The sequence below is a fragment of the Drosophila takahashii genome, chromosome 3R, assembly GCF_030179915.1.
Source record: "Drosophila takahashii strain IR98-3 E-12201 chromosome 3R, DtakHiC1v2, whole genome shotgun sequence".
In the NCBI taxonomy this organism is placed as follows: domain Eukaryota; kingdom Metazoa; phylum Arthropoda; class Insecta; order Diptera; family Drosophilidae; genus Drosophila; species Drosophila takahashii.
In genome coordinates, this window is record NC_091681.1 from 17,615,559 (window position 1) to 17,631,564 (window position 16,006).

General features: G+C 42.9%; 6 protein-coding genes across 8 annotated transcripts; 3 read left to right on the top strand and 3 right to left on the bottom strand.

Moving 5' to 3' along the window:
* Positions 1-204: 204 nt before the first annotated feature.
* On the bottom strand, positions 205-1,087 carry LOC108062792 (abnormal spindle-like microcephaly-associated protein homolog). Its single transcript, XM_017149613.3, has one exon. It carries the CDS (start codon positions 917-919, stop codon positions 488-490), a length of 432 nt encoding a protein of 143 aa, XP_017005102.2. The 5' UTR covers positions 920-1,087; the 3' UTR covers positions 205-487.
* A 1,756-nt stretch (positions 1,088-2,843) lies between these two features.
* Positions 2,844-6,010, bottom strand: Mcm5 (Minichromosome maintenance 5). The gene is made up of 4 exons (XM_017149611.3): positions 5,736-6,010; positions 4,571-5,681; positions 3,174-3,995; positions 2,844-3,107 (listed from the first exon to the last, which is right to left on the bottom strand). The coding sequence occupies exons 1-4, from the start codon at positions 5,885-5,887 to the stop codon at positions 2,991-2,993; spliced, it is 2,202 nt and encodes a 733-aa protein (XP_017005100.1). The 5' UTR covers positions 5,888-6,010; the 3' UTR covers positions 2,844-2,990.
* A 457-nt stretch (positions 6,011-6,467) lies between these two features.
* Art1 (arginine methyltransferase 1) lies at positions 6,468-9,052 on the top strand. Its single transcript, XM_017149612.3, has 4 exons — positions 6,468-6,627; positions 6,691-6,972; positions 7,044-7,273; positions 8,129-9,052. The coding sequence occupies exons 1-4, from the start codon at positions 6,625-6,627 to the stop codon at positions 8,748-8,750; spliced, it is 1,137 nt and encodes a 378-aa protein (XP_017005101.2). The 5' UTR covers positions 6,468-6,624; the 3' UTR covers positions 8,751-9,052.
* A 40-nt stretch (positions 9,053-9,092) lies between these two features.
* On the bottom strand, positions 9,093-11,101 carry Rbp1 (RNA-binding protein 1). Of its 3 annotated transcripts, none has more exons than XM_017149615.3 (3): positions 10,989-11,101; positions 10,530-10,882; positions 9,093-9,374 (listed from the first exon to the last, which is right to left on the bottom strand). In XM_017149615.3, the coding sequence occupies exons 2-3, from the start codon at positions 10,847-10,849 to the stop codon at positions 9,284-9,286; spliced, it is 411 nt and encodes a 136-aa protein (XP_017005104.1). In that variant the 5' UTR covers positions 10,850-10,882; positions 10,989-11,101; the 3' UTR covers positions 9,093-9,283. The 3 variants fall into 3 exon arrangements, with proteins under 3 accessions (XP_017005104.1, XP_070072794.1, XP_044250196.1); XM_070216693.1 differs by lacking the exon at positions 9,093-9,374 and adding an exon at positions 9,392-10,109 and having other exon boundaries at positions 10,530-10,911; positions 10,989-11,087; XM_044394261.2 differs by lacking the exon at positions 9,093-9,374 and adding an exon at positions 9,395-10,109.
* Positions 11,102-12,823: 1,722 nt separating this feature from the next.
* mRpL37 (mitochondrial ribosomal protein L37) lies at positions 12,824-14,364 on the top strand. Its single transcript, XM_017149703.3, has 4 exons — positions 12,824-13,087; positions 13,151-13,498; positions 13,557-13,837; positions 13,897-14,364. The coding sequence occupies exons 1-4, from the start codon at positions 12,912-12,914 to the stop codon at positions 14,319-14,321; spliced, it is 1,230 nt and encodes a 409-aa protein (XP_017005192.2). The 5' UTR covers positions 12,824-12,911; the 3' UTR covers positions 14,322-14,364.
* LOC108062859 (uncharacterized) lies at positions 14,348-15,980 on the top strand. The gene is made up of 4 exons (XM_017149705.3): positions 14,348-14,781; positions 14,853-15,008; positions 15,063-15,229; positions 15,286-15,980. The coding sequence occupies exons 1-4, from the start codon at positions 14,648-14,650 to the stop codon at positions 15,951-15,953; spliced, it is 1,125 nt and encodes a 374-aa protein (XP_017005194.2). The 5' UTR covers positions 14,348-14,647; the 3' UTR covers positions 15,954-15,980.
* The last annotated feature ends 26 nt before the right edge of the window (positions 15,981-16,006 follow it).

The window sequence follows — 16,006 nt, forward strand, 5'->3', positions numbered from 1 at the left end:
GGATCGGACAGATTTATGAGATGGGTGTGCACCTTGGGTCGTTGTACGGAATTTAATGAATACTGTCGCTAGACAGGTATTATTTTAAAATTGTATAGATCAGTGCTCTCAAAAAAAGAAGAAAGCATTACATGTAGTATTTAATTTTCTTTTTGGTTGTAATTGGAAAATTCCCATCCTGTGTGTAAGTACAAGTTGTATATGTTCGATAGATGAAATGTTTATTCACTGTACTCGTAGCATATACATACAGCACGGCTAACCAAAAATAGGCCTACAGAAAACACAAACAAATTTATATCGTTAATGGATAATGTTGTCTTTCAAGATTGCGGTTTCTTGAGTAAGAGTATTTTATTCTTCTGGAAGCTATAAGTTAATATTAAACTATTTACACGACACGTATTGAACTAAACGGTAGGTTTTGAATACACATATTTGTATGTACAGTAGAAATCATAGATGTGGAACAACGCCCAAAAAACCATTACACAATGGGCTCGCATTGTTTTAGCTCCTTGCGTGTTTTGAATCCCCGAAAGCCAGCCTGAATTTTCACGGCCGCATCGGTGGCGATTTTCTGCTTCTTTCGCACCAGGAATCCCCGGAATCCCGCCTGTATTTTGGTGGCACAGCGATCCTCCACGGATTTTCCTCCATTTTCGGAAGTCGCCTCCTGATCGACGGTGCGGGGTTTTCCCGAATTCGCCTGGTTTTCCATGAGTGCGTTGTTTTTCGGACGCTGTCGCTGGTTCCTCCTGGAATTGTTGGTCGATAGGCGAGGATTGGCGGACTTGCTGGATCGGTGGATTTCCTTGCGCACTCGATAGCCACGGAATCCGGCCTGAATCTTGATGGCCGCACTTTCTTCGGACTGCAGGGACGATGCTGATTCCGGGGAGCTCGGGTAAATGTACATGATCCTCTGCTGCACTGCGACGAAAAATGGGTTTTCCTTGGGGGCAATCTGAGTCCGCGTTGCGTTACTTCCCAAAAAATACGGCTTTCATCGGTTGTATCTCTCTGTGTTCCGGCCGAACTCGCTCGCTCGAGATCTAAAATTGTACTGACGTACTGCAGACGCGGGCTTGGCATATGTACGGCGAGAATTTTCATTTCATTTTCATTCACAAAACAAAGGCCCCACTCAGCGATTTCGCTCTCCCACCACCCCCTCTAATATATCTTACATGGGCCTTTTGTATCTACACCTCTGGGGGACTGATTCTCTCCCGCGAGAATTGGGAAGGAATCCACGGATGCTGATGACGTTAAAGAATTTTTGTTTCACAAAATATACACGCGCGTTGGAAACAATTATCTAATTTCCTCAGCGCTCCCAATTATGTGCAACCCAATTAACAGACAAATAATAATGGTGATCGGTTGCGCAATCTCTACTTGATTTGTCCTTTAATATTTCAAAATATATATATTCGAAATTGGAATCGTGCTCAGGTCGTGTTGAAAATGAAATCATCACGCAGTAATCACTGTTTTGGAAAACATCACGATTGTTTACATTAGTTGAGTCTACGTAGCGGGTGGCGAAATAAAATAGAGTCAATTGGTTTAGCTGAAAGGCGGACTCATAGATACACACAGATCCATAGCCATGTATCGTGTGCAGTGAAAAGAACACCGGGTGCATCGCTTTGTTAATGGAAACGATGAACAGACACACAGAGGCAGAGGTAATTGAAAAATATGAACACACATGTGCATCAATATCGGAATATGAATTTCAATTAAACTCTTATTGTTTGATGTTTGAATTATCTTGACCCTGGGTCGATGCAAAGTTCAAAGTACCACAATGTTATTAAATTGAGCGACCGGTGGATACATATGTGTTCAAATGGCTACCAGACTTGAATGGAAATTCTCGTCGCAAAATAAATTATAGGTATTTATTTATATAGCTGCTTGTTTTTCATCGATATTGAGTCTATGATATTCTGGAATTTTTCGAAAACGTCTAGAGAAACATGTTTCCAATTCTCACTCAATAAATTTTAGAGCATCTTGACGTCATTCGGACCTTAAAACGCAGCAAAGTGGCGTCATAAGACAAAAATTTATTCGAAATAAATATTATGGTTACGTCTCTCAAAATAATACAGTCATTCCACAGATATATATATTTTGTGGTAAACAAGATTGTAAAGATTTCCTTCCGGAAATTCATAAATTTGAAATGCTTGAATTCGCCATTGTATTTAAATGGCCAGAAGCCTACGTAACACGCTTACGTATTTTTGAAAATTCGTGCACATATTGAGTACATTTTTCAGCTTTCGAATGTCTGTATGTAAGTACATGGATGTGCATGCGCAAATATACTAATTGAGTTTTGTATAAAAGGAAGTAATAAACGTTCTTAAACAGAGGAAAAAATATTTTTAAAAAATTGGCAAACGGCCAAGGTAATATGATTGGTTTTTGTGATTTGTCCGAATGACGTAGGCAAAGACAGCAGAAAGTAGAGCGAAATTGTCGGTTTGCGCCGAAATTTGGAGGCCGACCAAAGGGTCTATGTGTTTCTGTTCAAGCATCATCAACAAACAAAATTAAGATCTTGCTTACAATCCCATTTTTTAAATGTAAACAATCATGGATATTTATGTAACAAATAGTCTGCCGGCTCGACTGACTTGTGCACTCGAAATACCTAGGGTTTCCTAATTCAAATAGAAAATTAAGAGTAAAATTCTTATGGCTGGAAAAGATTAAACCAGAAAATTTTGCCTACGAAGTTTATGCCTGAATTCTATCTTATTTGGGTTTTAAAATATTGTATAAAATATCTTATTGTTTGAGAGCTGCAAAGATAAGTAGGGAAATTTCTGAAGATGTAAGATTGTTTATTGGTCTCACGTGTGAAAAGAATGTATGGTTTCCTTAATATTATAAATGGGAATACAATTAATATGACGAACGATTGATGAAACATTCAACGATAGGTAAATAATTATGTGAATAACAGGTTTTTAGCAAATACGATACAGCATCTTACGTTGCATCCTGTGCTGAAGTTCTCCGCGACGAATCATAGTATGAATAACTTTCATAACGGTGCGTTCCTCATACTTCTGACGTAAAAAGTCCTGAAAAAAAATATTAGAAAATAAATTTAAATAATGGCTCTTCACAAATAAATTAAAAAGAATTACCTGCAGAATATTCTGCTCCGAGACTTGAGATCCAATGGCGAAGCGGCGCTTCAATTGCTTCTCGATGCGGTTCAGCGTCTCCTGGTCCTCCTCGGTGGTGAATCCCTCGGCGCCGGCCAAGCTGCCGGTCATGGCAGCATCGAGCGTTGAAACTTGAAAGAGGCGGAGCGCCTCGTTCACGTGCTCATCGGAGACGAAGGGCTGCAAGCGAATCTTGGCCAGCGACTCCGATATGCGGATGACGGCCTCCAGCTGACGCACGGTGATGGGAATGCTCATTCTCTTGTCGGAGGCCTTTTCCTGCTGACCCGCCCCACTGCGCATTAGGACGTAGCGGCTCTTCAGCTTCTCGCCGGCAGCCTCGCTCAGTCGCGGACCGCAGTGGGTGCGGCAGAAGTGGATGTACTTCTTGAACGTCGACAGCGATATCTCACCCTCTGCCGGCTCCGAAGGCGCCGACTTGTTTGAGCTCAGATGCACGTTAATGATGTGCTTGGCCAGCGTAATGTCCCGCGACTCATCGTGAATGTCCTTCACTATGAATATCATGTCGAAACGCGAAAGGATTGTGGGCATAAAGTCGATGTTATCCTCGCCCTTGGTGTCGTCCCATCGGCCGAAAATGGAGTTGGCAGCGGCCAAAACAGAGCAGCGTGAGTTCAGGGTGGTCGTGATGCCGGCCTTGGCAATGGATATGGTCTGCTGCTCCATGGCCTCGTGAATGGCCACTCGATCGTCCTCTCGCATCTTGTCGAACTCATCGATACAGACCACGCCGCCATCTGCCAGGACCATGGCGCCGCCCTCCATGACAAAGTTGCGCTGGGAGATAAATTAGGAGTCAGTAAATAGGATAAACTCAGAGCTGTGCCCAATGAAATGCTTTTGTAATGAATTGGTAATTTTATAAGCACTAAAAAAAGTAATGCTAATGTGAAATCGGGTTTCATTATAATTCAGAAAAGTAATGCCAGTGAAATTTCAATTCATTATTTTAAAGGCTGTATTGTAAAATTATAAAGGCTGTATTAAAAAAGTAATGCCAATGGAATATCATTGCAATATTTTTCAAAAAAATACTGCCAACGAAAAAATATTTAATTACATTTGAAAAATTCAATTTTAATGCTTATTTTTTAGTAAAAATAATAATGGTAATTGCACATTTTCTAAATAGAAATAGAAAATGTCAGCCCTTCTTAAATGAATTTAGCTTTGTGACTTCTTAAATTAATTAATCTTCAAATTTAATTTTTTTTATTGGGCCTTTTTAAGAATTCCTATATAATCACAATTTTTATAGCAAATCCTCTTCTGAAGAATTCGCTGTTTTTCGATATCCACCTTAAAAGTTCCCAATAAAAATAAACCATAAACTAAAGCAACATCTTTCTTACCGTCTGGGGATCCTTCATAACCGAAGCCGTGAGACCAGCGGCACTGGAGCCCTTGCCGGAAGTATACACTGCGATGGGCGCCACCTTCTCCACGAACTTCAGCAGCTGCGACTTGGCCGTACCAGGATCGCCGAGCAGCAAGACGTTTATGTCGCCACGACGGCACAGCCCATCGGGCAAACGTTTACGGGATCCGCCGAAAAGCATGCAGGTAATGGCCTTCTTTATGTCCTTCGAACCGAAGATGCTGGGCGCCAGCGACTGTGAGAGACGTTCGTAGATGTCCCCGGAGGCGGCCATGCGGCGGAAGTTCTCCTCCTCGTCGCTGGTTATGTTGCTATAGCGGGAAATGGCACCCGCGCCCTCTGCGTCCACGGTGATGCCCACCACCCTCATGTAGGGAGCACGCACACCAACGACTGCCTTCTCGCGACCATCCTGGCGAGAGGGTTTGCCCACCTTGCGGATGGAGTAGATGCCCTGGATGAGCACCCGATTGCCGGGCACCACGCGTTCGCAGAGCGAGCGATCGCAGAAGAGCTGCAGGTGGCGGGGAATCTCACCCTGGGGCACATAGTCGGGCAGTTCCTGGAGCTTGAGGGTCTGGAAGTCGACGCACTTGCACTTGTCCGGCATGATGAAGAAGGGATCCAGCGGGCACTTGGGCCTGCCCGCCTGCTCCGTGTTGCACTTCCTGGGCAGGGCGTAGCCCTCCAGACCGGGATTCACCTTGAGATTCGGAATGACCGTGCTGCACGACTGGCACATGATGGACATTCGCGTGGCCTTGGCACTTATGCCCGAGGCTGCGACAATAATGCCGGCGATCTTGACCAGCTTGGAGACACAGTCGGACTTTAGCTGCCGGATGTTGGTGGGATTCGCATTGGAACTGAGCAGGATCTGGATGTCGTGCATCTGCTCCTCGTGCTCCGGCCGGGGAGCCGTGATCTCGTCGGCCACCTCCCGGGCGGCCTCCTCGAAGATCTGCAAGTGCTCCGTCGGCTGTTTGTTCAGCTTGTCGGCCAGAGCCTCATCGAAGCCCACCAGGTCCTCCATCTCGATCTCCAGGAAGTAGCGGCCATTCAGGTAGTTCCGCTTCAGAGTGTCGCTGCAGGAAGATTGGGTTTAAAGGGGCTTGGAGGAGGAATTGCCATCCACTCACCGGTATTTGTAGAAAAAGTTCTCCTCGTTGAAAGTGCGGATGAACTCCTTGTACTTCTTCTTCACCGCCTGCAAGTTGATTTGCGCGTCCGGCTGGTTTTCCCCGCCGAAATTATCCGAGAAGAACACACCGGCATCGTCAAAGCCTTCCATTTTTATTGGTAATCAGAGTTAAAACGAGATACTTTGGTAAATAAATGCTACTTTCTGCACCGCTTGTTTTGGCTTTCTGTTTGGTAAATGCGATGTGCCAATATTTTGCCGCCAAAATTGCCGGGCAAGCGATGGTTAGAGATGGGAAAAGAATCAGGAACTATCGATTGTTCCTTGCAGTTATCGATGTTTTTTAAGTTTCAAGTTGCAAATTTAATTATTTCTGATAATTGAATATTTATATTTGTAATGGATTCTATTAAAAAATCTTTACTAATAAAAATCAATTACAAATTTTAAAATTAATGGGTATTAGAAAGAAAAATTTTAAGACTTTCTAAAAATTTTTATAAAATATTTGTTTCAGAAATTTAAATGTGTCTGGATAATTTAGTTAATCTAATCGGTTTTTTGTGTTATGTACATTTTTGGGATATAACGTACAAAAGTGAATACCCCGAAAATTATAAAAATAAATGTTTTACCCTTCTCGCCATTACAAACCAATCTCCCGTAACTGCGACTTCTTCCCTTATAAAACCAGCTTGAAAAAAATACCAAACTCAAAAATTCGCACGCGGCCAACCGATAGTATCGAACATCGATTTTCGCACCGGCTCCAATCGGCGGCAGTGTTGCAAAGCAACTTTTTAAACTAGCGTGCTATAGAAATAGTCCCATCATTTGGTCGCTATTCTCGACGTGAAAAAACCAAAGAGACGCCGACAAATTAGAAAATGGTGAGTTTGGGGCATATTGCGCTGCCAATTGAGGGCCCAATGGCTGACTGATCGATTTCGCAGGCCAGCACAGACATCCCGATGGAGGCAGCTGTGGAATCGGCGACCGGCATCACGCCCAATTCAAATGCGAACTCAAACAATGTGGCCAAGAAGCTGCCCGCGGAGGGAGCCGCTGCGTCCGGGGACAATCCCAATGCCAATGCCGACGAGATGACGTCCCGCGACTATTACTTTGACTCCTACGCCCACTTCGGGATCCACGAGGAGATGCTGAAGGACGAGGTGCGGACCGTCACATACCGCAATGCGATGTACCACAACAAGCATCTGTTCCAGGGCAAGGTGGGTTTCACTTCCGGCGATTTTCTTGGTTACCATTGTTTTTAAACTGGTACTTTCCACCCCCTTTGTAGACCGTTCTGGACGTGGGCTGCGGCACTGGCATCCTGTCCATGTTCGCCGCGAAGGCCGGCGCCGCCACTGTGATCGCCGTCGACTGCTCCAACATCATCGAATTCGCCCGCCAAGTGGTCATTGACAACAATCTGCAGGATGTGATCAAGGTGGTCAAGGGCAAGATCGAGGAGATTGAGCTTCCCAATGGTATTGAGGGCGTGGACATCATCATTTCCGAGTGGATGGGGTACGTCTCGAGTTTTTAGAGGTGTAAAAAGACTTAAATGAGTCTTAGTTTCTAATAGAGCCCTGCATTAATGGATTCAATGAATTATTTTGAATGAATGAATTAATTGGAATTTTGAGTTTAATATAATTGAATGGCATGAATTATAAAATAATTCTAACGACAATTTATTTTGAAGAAAAAAGGGCCATCATTTTGTGATTAAATCTGCCTGCATTTTATTTACTATGCAGTTAACATTGATTTGCTAAAAATTTACCACGATTTCTGCTCAAAAAAAAACCACAAAAAAAATCTGGCAAATTAAAAAAATTTATTAAATTTAATTATTCATTCATTCATTTCGGAATGAATTAGAAAAACATTTATTATTTGACATAGAATTTAGAGCCATGCAAGAATGGATTCAATGAATTTTTTGTTTTATATAAATGAATTAATTTGAATTTTGAGTTTAATAGAACTGAATGAATGAATGGCATGAATTCCGAGATAATTCAAACGACAATTTCTTTAGAACAAAAAAGGGCCATAATTTAGTGATTAAATCTGCCTGAATTTTATTCACTATGCAGTTAACATTGATTTGTTAAAAATTTTCCACTTATTGTTTTCAAAGGAAAGCACAAAAAAAATCTGACAAATTCAAAAAATTCATAATATTTATTCATTCACTTCGAAATGAATTAGAAAAGCAAATATTATTATTTATTTGACATAGAATTGAATTGAAGAAATCAGAAATGTTATGACATACGACAAAAATTGAATGATTCACGCAGGGCTCTAGTTTCTAAGCATAAAAGGATGAACTGTTATTAAAGAATCCGTTCAATTTAATTCTCCTCAATTTAGCTACTGCCTCTTCTACGAGTCCATGTTGGACACAGTGCTGTACGCGCGGGACAAGTGGCTGAAGAAGGACGGCATGATGTTCCCGGACCGAGGAACGCTCTACATCACGGCCATCGAGGACCGACAGTACAAGGACGAGAAGATCAACTGGTGGGATGATGTGTACGGCTTCGACATGAGCTGCATTCGCAAGGTGGCGGTCACCGAGCCGCTCGTCGATGTGGTCGATCCCAAGCAGGTGGTCTCCACATCGTGCATGGTCAAGGAGGTGGACCTGTACACCGTGCAGAAGGCAGATCTCAACTTCTCGTCCAAGTTCAGCCTGTGCATCAAGCGCAACGACTTTGTGCAGGCGTTAGTCACCTACTTTAACATAGAGTTCACCAAGTGCCACAAGCGCCTTGGGTTCAGCACGTCGCCAGACTCCACATACACGCACTGGAAGCAGACTGTGTTCTACCTGGACGACCATATGACGGCCAAGAAGAACGAGGAGATCACCGGCACGTTCCAGATGAAGCCCAACGAGCGGAATAACCGCGACCTGGACTTTGTCATCGACATCAACTTCAAGGGCGAACTGTCCGAGATCCAGGAGTCGAACACATACCGCATGCGCTAGGTTCAGCCATAAGCAATCCGATCTGCCGATTGTGTACTGGGGCTCAGAGCCCAGCGGCGAGGATTTAAACAATGACTAGACGTAAGGGTTTATTCCAGTGCGATATGTGCAACGAATTCTCGTGTTGCGTCTTCTCCTAAGTTTAAAGTGTACCTTTGTTAGTATACATAATAATATTTTTACACTCGTGCGCCTGTTTAAATTATTATCCGAACATACTTCTAAGAAAAGTTGTACAGTAGCACGTCAATTCTCTCATAATAAACAGTGCATTTAGCACGTCCCCCTTTGCTGGAAACAAATGCATTTTGATGATATATGAAACCAATCAAAACTCGCTGATTGTGCGTCTTTATTTCTTATTTAGAAAAAAAAAGGAAATTTCAAGAATGCATCGAAAGATTTATATTGTCATCTGAAGAAAATCTACTTACATCGCAATCAACTTAGGAAGTCCTATCCAAAAAGTCGGCCGTGGCCGAGCTTGATGTTTGATTGCGACACTGCTTAAATGTTATCCTTTTGGAAATATATTAGTGCCGATCTCGAGAGTCCGAGCGACTTCGGCGGTCGCGCGAGAAGCTGCGGCTGCGGGGCGAGCGGGAGCGACGTGGTGATCGAGACCTGAAAGAGACGCGTTGGTTAAGATAAGATTACTAACGAATTTAAACAAACGAACTATCTGCTTAGAATAGTAAGAGGTGTATGTACATACGCTCCTAACAAAGTGCTGCATAAAAAGTGTGGCTCTGTAAGGTAAATGCTTGCTTGATTCACAATACAAACACAAATGAAAGCTGTGCAAATTGTTTAGTTCAAATGAATCAATTCTATTGTTTTGTTTTGTAAGCTGGAACCCAATTAGGTAGAGAGCTTTACTGTAGCTGCTATAATGTTTTGTAATATTCCTGATACTCTACTATTTAGTTAAAGTTTTCAACGATTTTCGAAACGACAAATGGACGGACAAATCGGTAATACTTGACTGGGCCAGTTTTCTCATTTGGAGATTTCGAGAAAGCTGACCCTGAAAACTAAATATTAATCATTAAACCGACTAGTTGAGCCCTGGTCTTTGGCAACTAAATTAAAGAAAATAATTGTAAGCAATTATTCGAGGGATACGCAGGATAACTTCATTAGTAGAACTCTTTTGGCGACTGCAATGCTTCTTCTAGGATGAAATCATTGGGGTTGCTAATCAAAACTTCTGTGAGGCTGTGACGCTGAACATGGATAATTTAGAGTTGCAAGTTGAAGGTTGCTGGCTGTGGCTGTGAAGATGGTTGCTGTTGTAGATTGTTGATGTTGTAGAAGGAAGAAGTAGCAGTGGAAGTAGTTCTAGCCGAAGGAGTTATCCTGAAAAAGTGTCGATAACTCGCATTTAACAACCACCAAAGGCTTTTGATCGTAGATAATATATGTATACAATTTTCAATTGGCAATATCAATTAATTTGGGGGACAAAGGTCATTGTGCCCCGGATAAAGCAGCCTGCAAAGAGATCTTCACTTTTTCGCAGGCTTCTTTATCACGTGCGGAAAAAAGGCGGGAAAAATGTACATGTTTGCAATTAGCAATTAATGTTTTTGTGATGATTCCAATGAAATTTCGAGCCGATAACAAATTGTATACGTTTTGATAGGGATTTGATTAATTTGGGCGGTCAGAAAGAAGATCGCCGTTGTGGTCTTATAAGCCTAAGGGAATTACCCCCTTTTTTTTTTGAGATTCAAGAGATCCATGACATCTGGTACAGTTTTGCGTTCGTGGAATTACCTGTAGCGCCCGGAACCAGATCGTCCACTACTGCTGCCGCCCTCTCCGCGCCGGCGATCGCGGGAGCGACCCGATGACATCTCCACGCGAATCCTGGTGCCGCAACAGCGCGTTCCGTCCAGGGCACGCGTTGCGTCCTCCGCGTCCCGGCGATCCTCGAACTCCACGAAGGCGAAGCCGGGCGGATTGCGGGCCACCCACACATTCCGCAGTGGTCCGTACTTGGCGAACGCCCCCTCGATCTCGTGCTTGGAGGCCGAGGAGCCCAGGTTGCCCACATACACCTTGCAGGCCAAATCCCACTCCCTGTATCGCGGCATTTTTGTCGTGTGGTGCGGTGCGGTGTCGTAAGTCTTGCGGGAGAAAGTGAGCAGGTTATTGGCTAAAACACGATTATCGGGGTGACTAGGAATCGAAGGGGCATTCAGCCCGACTTGAGGAACTCGATTTGGCACTTACCGTCTAGAATTTAACCTAATTTTGTTAATTTTCTTAACAAAACCTTCCGCCTTTTCCTTTATTTATTGCCCAGAGTGTGACCAGATGCGCAGGTTAGTGGTGATACGTTTAACGATAGATATCGCTAGCTCCGATAGCACGTTATATTTGTTAATAATTAAAACACAAATTAAATTTGAGAGAAAAAATAAAAGACAAATTAATTATATTACATATACATATTGGTAATACTATACATTAGCGGGCTCACCCCCGAAATTCGCGAAAAAATTATCCTCGATGGACCGCGATTTCTTAAGAATTTACGTGCAAAAAGAATTTGGCAGTCGGCCATGGTTCTCTTGTAATTGAATTTCAAAGTTCCCGGGTTTGCTATAAAAAACAAGGGTGCTTTTCTCATATTTTCAATCAAAGTAATTAAGTTTTAATGAGTTCCTATAAAATTAATATATTGTTTAAATGAGTTCCTATAAAATGATTTAATTGTTTAAATGAGTTCCTATAAAAAAATGTAGAATTTTTTTAAATTAAAAGTTTTAATGAACACTTTTCCGCACCACCATTGAGGTAAAGTTCCAGGTTTTTTCTTTAATAACCTTTTATGGCCTAGATATCTCTCTGCTTTAGTATTTCCGAATAGGAAGTATTTGAAAGAAGTGCGTTTAAAAAAGAAATTAAAAAAAAGGCTGCGCCGCAAGCGACAAAAAATTTAAGAAAAAATCGCGCGATTTTTTCTTAAATTTTTTTTCACCTGCGGCGCAGTTTTTTTTGTTCAATATTAAGCTAGCAGTTTTAGCTGAATTAGGGTTGGTGTGTCGCTCAGAAAATACAAATTCAATCTTTAAGTTTAGTTTTGGGTGGAAAAGACTAAAAGAAAGGTTAAAATATATAATTCTCCCTGCACCGCGATTTCTTCTGATTATCATAATAAAAATACACATGTGGTCATCCACGGTTATGAGAGTTCTTAAGAACTCGCTGTCCATCGAGGATCATTTTTACGCGGTTGTGAGGACTAGTTCCCTATCACTATGGACGGCAGTCCATGTAGTGACGAAGCGCACCAGGAGAGTGTGCGAAGGCGACTACTATATATACACGAAGAAATGAAAATCTACTGTGATGGTCCGATCATAATAAATGATACACCTATCGAAAGGTGTATGAGAAAATATTAGAAAGTCTATTTAATGACGAGTGTAATAATTTTTCGTCACAAATGTTGATATCAGAACTTTTGTATGTTGAAGGTGCGATCGTCACTAGTTTTTTACCTCGTTAAGAGGTGTTTTTATTTGATAATACCAATTACTCAGATGTTTGGAATTTTAAATTAGTCTTATTTTGACAAAAAAGAAAAAAGGGTACATATATACATATATGATTTTTATAGCAAACGTTAGAAAAGCATACTTGTTTCTTATAGCAAACCCGGGAACTTTGAAATTCAATTACAAGAGAACCATGGCCGACCGCCAAATTCTTTTTGCACGTAAATTCTTAAGAAATCGCGGTCCATCGAGGATAATTTTTTCGCGAATTTCGGGGGTGAGCCCGCTAATGTATAGTATTACCTACATATTAAATTACCATCAAAGACATAAAAGTTTTCACGGTATAATTAATTTTAGTGACTTGCTCATTCTAATGAATCGGTTATTCTGCCTTTGTTACCTTTTTTTTAAATTAAGGCTTAAAATAGAATCAAATATACTTGGCCTTCTATACATAATTTTTTAGTTTTACCTCTACTTACAAGCAATATTTTAAATATAAATTAAAGTCACTGAGTAACAACTTGTAGCACGAAAATATTTCCGATAGTAACCGTGACTGAAGCTCTCCCATCCCTAATAGACATTTCATAACCAATCTGCCGGGCTCCCCTTCATCGTACGAAAACATTGCCAAGATCTAACTGAAATGAGGCTGACCAAGACCCTGTGCGCCCAGCATCTCGGCTGGCACTTCAAGAAGCACTGGCTGGTCCAGGGAAAGCGGGTGCCCAAGGAAACTGGCGCTGCCGCCGAGCTCCTTAAACTTGGGGTTCAGGTGAAGAATCCAGAGGATCTTTTAAACGCCAAAGTTGAGAGAAAACTGTGAGTATTTGCGGGAAACAACCTCTTGATTGTAATAATTAACATGTATAAATTATCCTGCAGTGTGGGCATTGTGGGCACCCGCGAGAAGGCGATTCCCGAGGACAGCAGGCACCCCGATTGGCACTCCACCGTTTGCCACTCCTACTCCGACCACAGCGTGCTAATTGGCGGATTGCCACAGGCCCAGGTGCTGACCAACTGCATCGAGATCCCGACCTTTCCCAAGCAAGTCGAGGATGCCATCGCCAGCCAGCAGTTGCCCAAAACCATAGACAAGAGCATTCGGCATGCCATTCTGGCCTCCCACGTGCTCGATGCGGAGCAAGTGAAGCTGCCCAAGGTGAGGCTGCCGGAGAGGCCGCGTTTCAATCTGCCCCGCTCCTACGGAATTTCCCACGAAAGGGTCAAGTGAGTAACCACTTACATGCCCAAATAAAACCCACAATAACTTTGATATCTTCATCAGTCGTCTGCTGGTGAACAAGCTCCTGCAAGAAACCGAAAAATTGGCCGGTCGTTCAGTCTCCATTCGAAGGAAGCTCATAGACAACGCCACTTTTAAGACCTCTCTGAGTAAAGACGGTGATCTGCTTGGTTTCACCATCAATGCCGAGAAGGTTGTCTTTGCTAATCGCGCCATCGAAGCTGTCAAGGGAAAATTTGAAGGAGTTCTACCCGATCTTTACCCCATGAAGACTACGATCTCGATTCCGAAACAGCACATTTACCAAACGGAGAACTTTTACCGTGAGCTTCTTCAGCAGATAAAAGTTTATCATGCTATTCTAACAATCTTATTCTTTCAGCCCTGCGCACGGACATAAGCTGCTCCCATCCACACACCATCTTCACGGTCTTTAACAAGCAACTGGTTAAAAATTCCCATGGATCCGAGGTCACAACTTCTCAGCTTCAGGCAAGGACATTGGTCAAGGCTTTTGTTGTGGCTGCGGCGCGAGCTAGACAATTGCATGGGGAATCCGTGGAGGGTGCTCTTCCCAAGCCAATTGTCGTGCAGAGTGTCCAGACCGACGGACGGTCTTTCCACTTCGGAGTGCTGCAGCTCAATACACTCGATCTTGGCGCCAATAGCACTACGAAGAACTATTGGTTCCACCGGCAGAACTACGACCTATTCTCCGAGTGCTCTTACGAAGCGGGAAGAACGCATTTGGAGAATTACAACGGCGATGTCTTCCGCATATTTAATGCTTTTTATAACAACTCCTAAATATAAATGCTATTGAATAATAAAATATGTTTTTTGTTATGTCTGTATAAGGCTATTATTATTATAATTGTCATAAATAGCTAAAATGCCAGCACTGCGATTATTTTCCAGGTTGAAATTTCTGAATTATTTGGCGCCTTGTTATTGCCTTTCATTCATTGGTCGATATCTGGGTCCCCAAACCCAAACCATTTCCGTCGACTCCATGGCAACGCGGATGCACCAAATTGTTTATGCATCGATGTATTGACTGCTAATAGAGACGTTGTGCAAAGTTCTTCCACCCACACACATTTAAAGTTTAAAGAGGCAAAAAAATCGCTACCATGAATAGGCCAAAGCAGAGTACCAGCTCCAACAACAGTGGCACATCATCGGAAACCAGCGAGACGCAAAGTGTGGATGACCAGCAAAGTGCTCCGCATTCGAACATTCGTGCGAGTAGTGCATCATTGAGTAGGTGGGTAGTACGACCTATAATTTTAGATACCTCACATATTATTTAAACAATTTTTAACCGATTTTCCTTAGAGCCAAAAACAGTTGGAGACGCATGAAAGAGCTGGCGGCGGAGAAGGAAAAGGAAAATGAGGCCAAGCGACCTCCTTGGCGGGCAGTTAGCGTTTCCACGCTCACCAAACCCGACAAAAGCGCCCTGCTGCGGGCCAAGTTACTGGATGCTTCGAGGTTTTTCGATACCAATTTTTAAATTTTAAAATTACTAACTATTTTCCCATATAGACGGCTAAGAGCTGGCAAGGCCAATGTGGCCTTGCAAACGGACTTTGTGCCCACGAAGCTCATGAAGGAGGCCAGCTTTGGTGTGCAGAAGGATTTGATTTTGCACAAGGACATAGGCATACTCACCGATGGACAGTACTCCAAAAAGAAGGATGGCTATGAGAAGTGTAAGCTTTGTGCTCGAGGCTTTAGGGAAATACTATATAGAGTACTCACTTTACAGATGTGCTCACCTACTCGATGTCCCAAATGACCGATAGTGTGCCTACCGTTTCGCGCCAAACTCAAACGCTGCTGCCCAAGGCCTACAACAAGGACCTGGTCAACTCGTATCTTCCTAAATCCGATGAGGATGACAGTGACATTATCTGCGATGTGGAAAAGAGGCTTGGCGATCAGATTGCCAAGATACGAATGCTTAAATTCGAAGGATCTAATCAGTCTAGGGGAAGTGGGAATAATCCGAACATGGCTCCCACCCTGGCATCCTGGCATTTCGACGACGATGCAGTGGAAATGGAATCGGAGCGACACTTTATACCCTACACCATAGAGTCCTTTAAGCCCTGGCGCAGCTTTGTGCCCTTTCCCTTTCGATTGAGGGGCAATTCCCTGATTGGCAGCCAAAAAATAGATTGGTTCGCCCTTCTGCAGTCCATCGACGACCTGATCAAGGAGTCCAATAATCTGGTGGACAAGCTGGAGCATTTTATGGGGGAAAACCGAGCTCATCGCAAGTCGGTCCTGGGAAATCTGGGTAAAATTCCCAAATTTGAGCCCTCTAGCTTCTCAGCCCCCTCGGAGCAATGGTTGCCGCTGATTGAACAGCAGGAAAAGCAATTGCAAATTATTCTAAGCGGCACCGAGTCCAAAGAAGAATCCTCAAATTAGTAGTCTTCATAAATTGAATCATTAAATAAATACATTTAAAATTAATGGCCTTA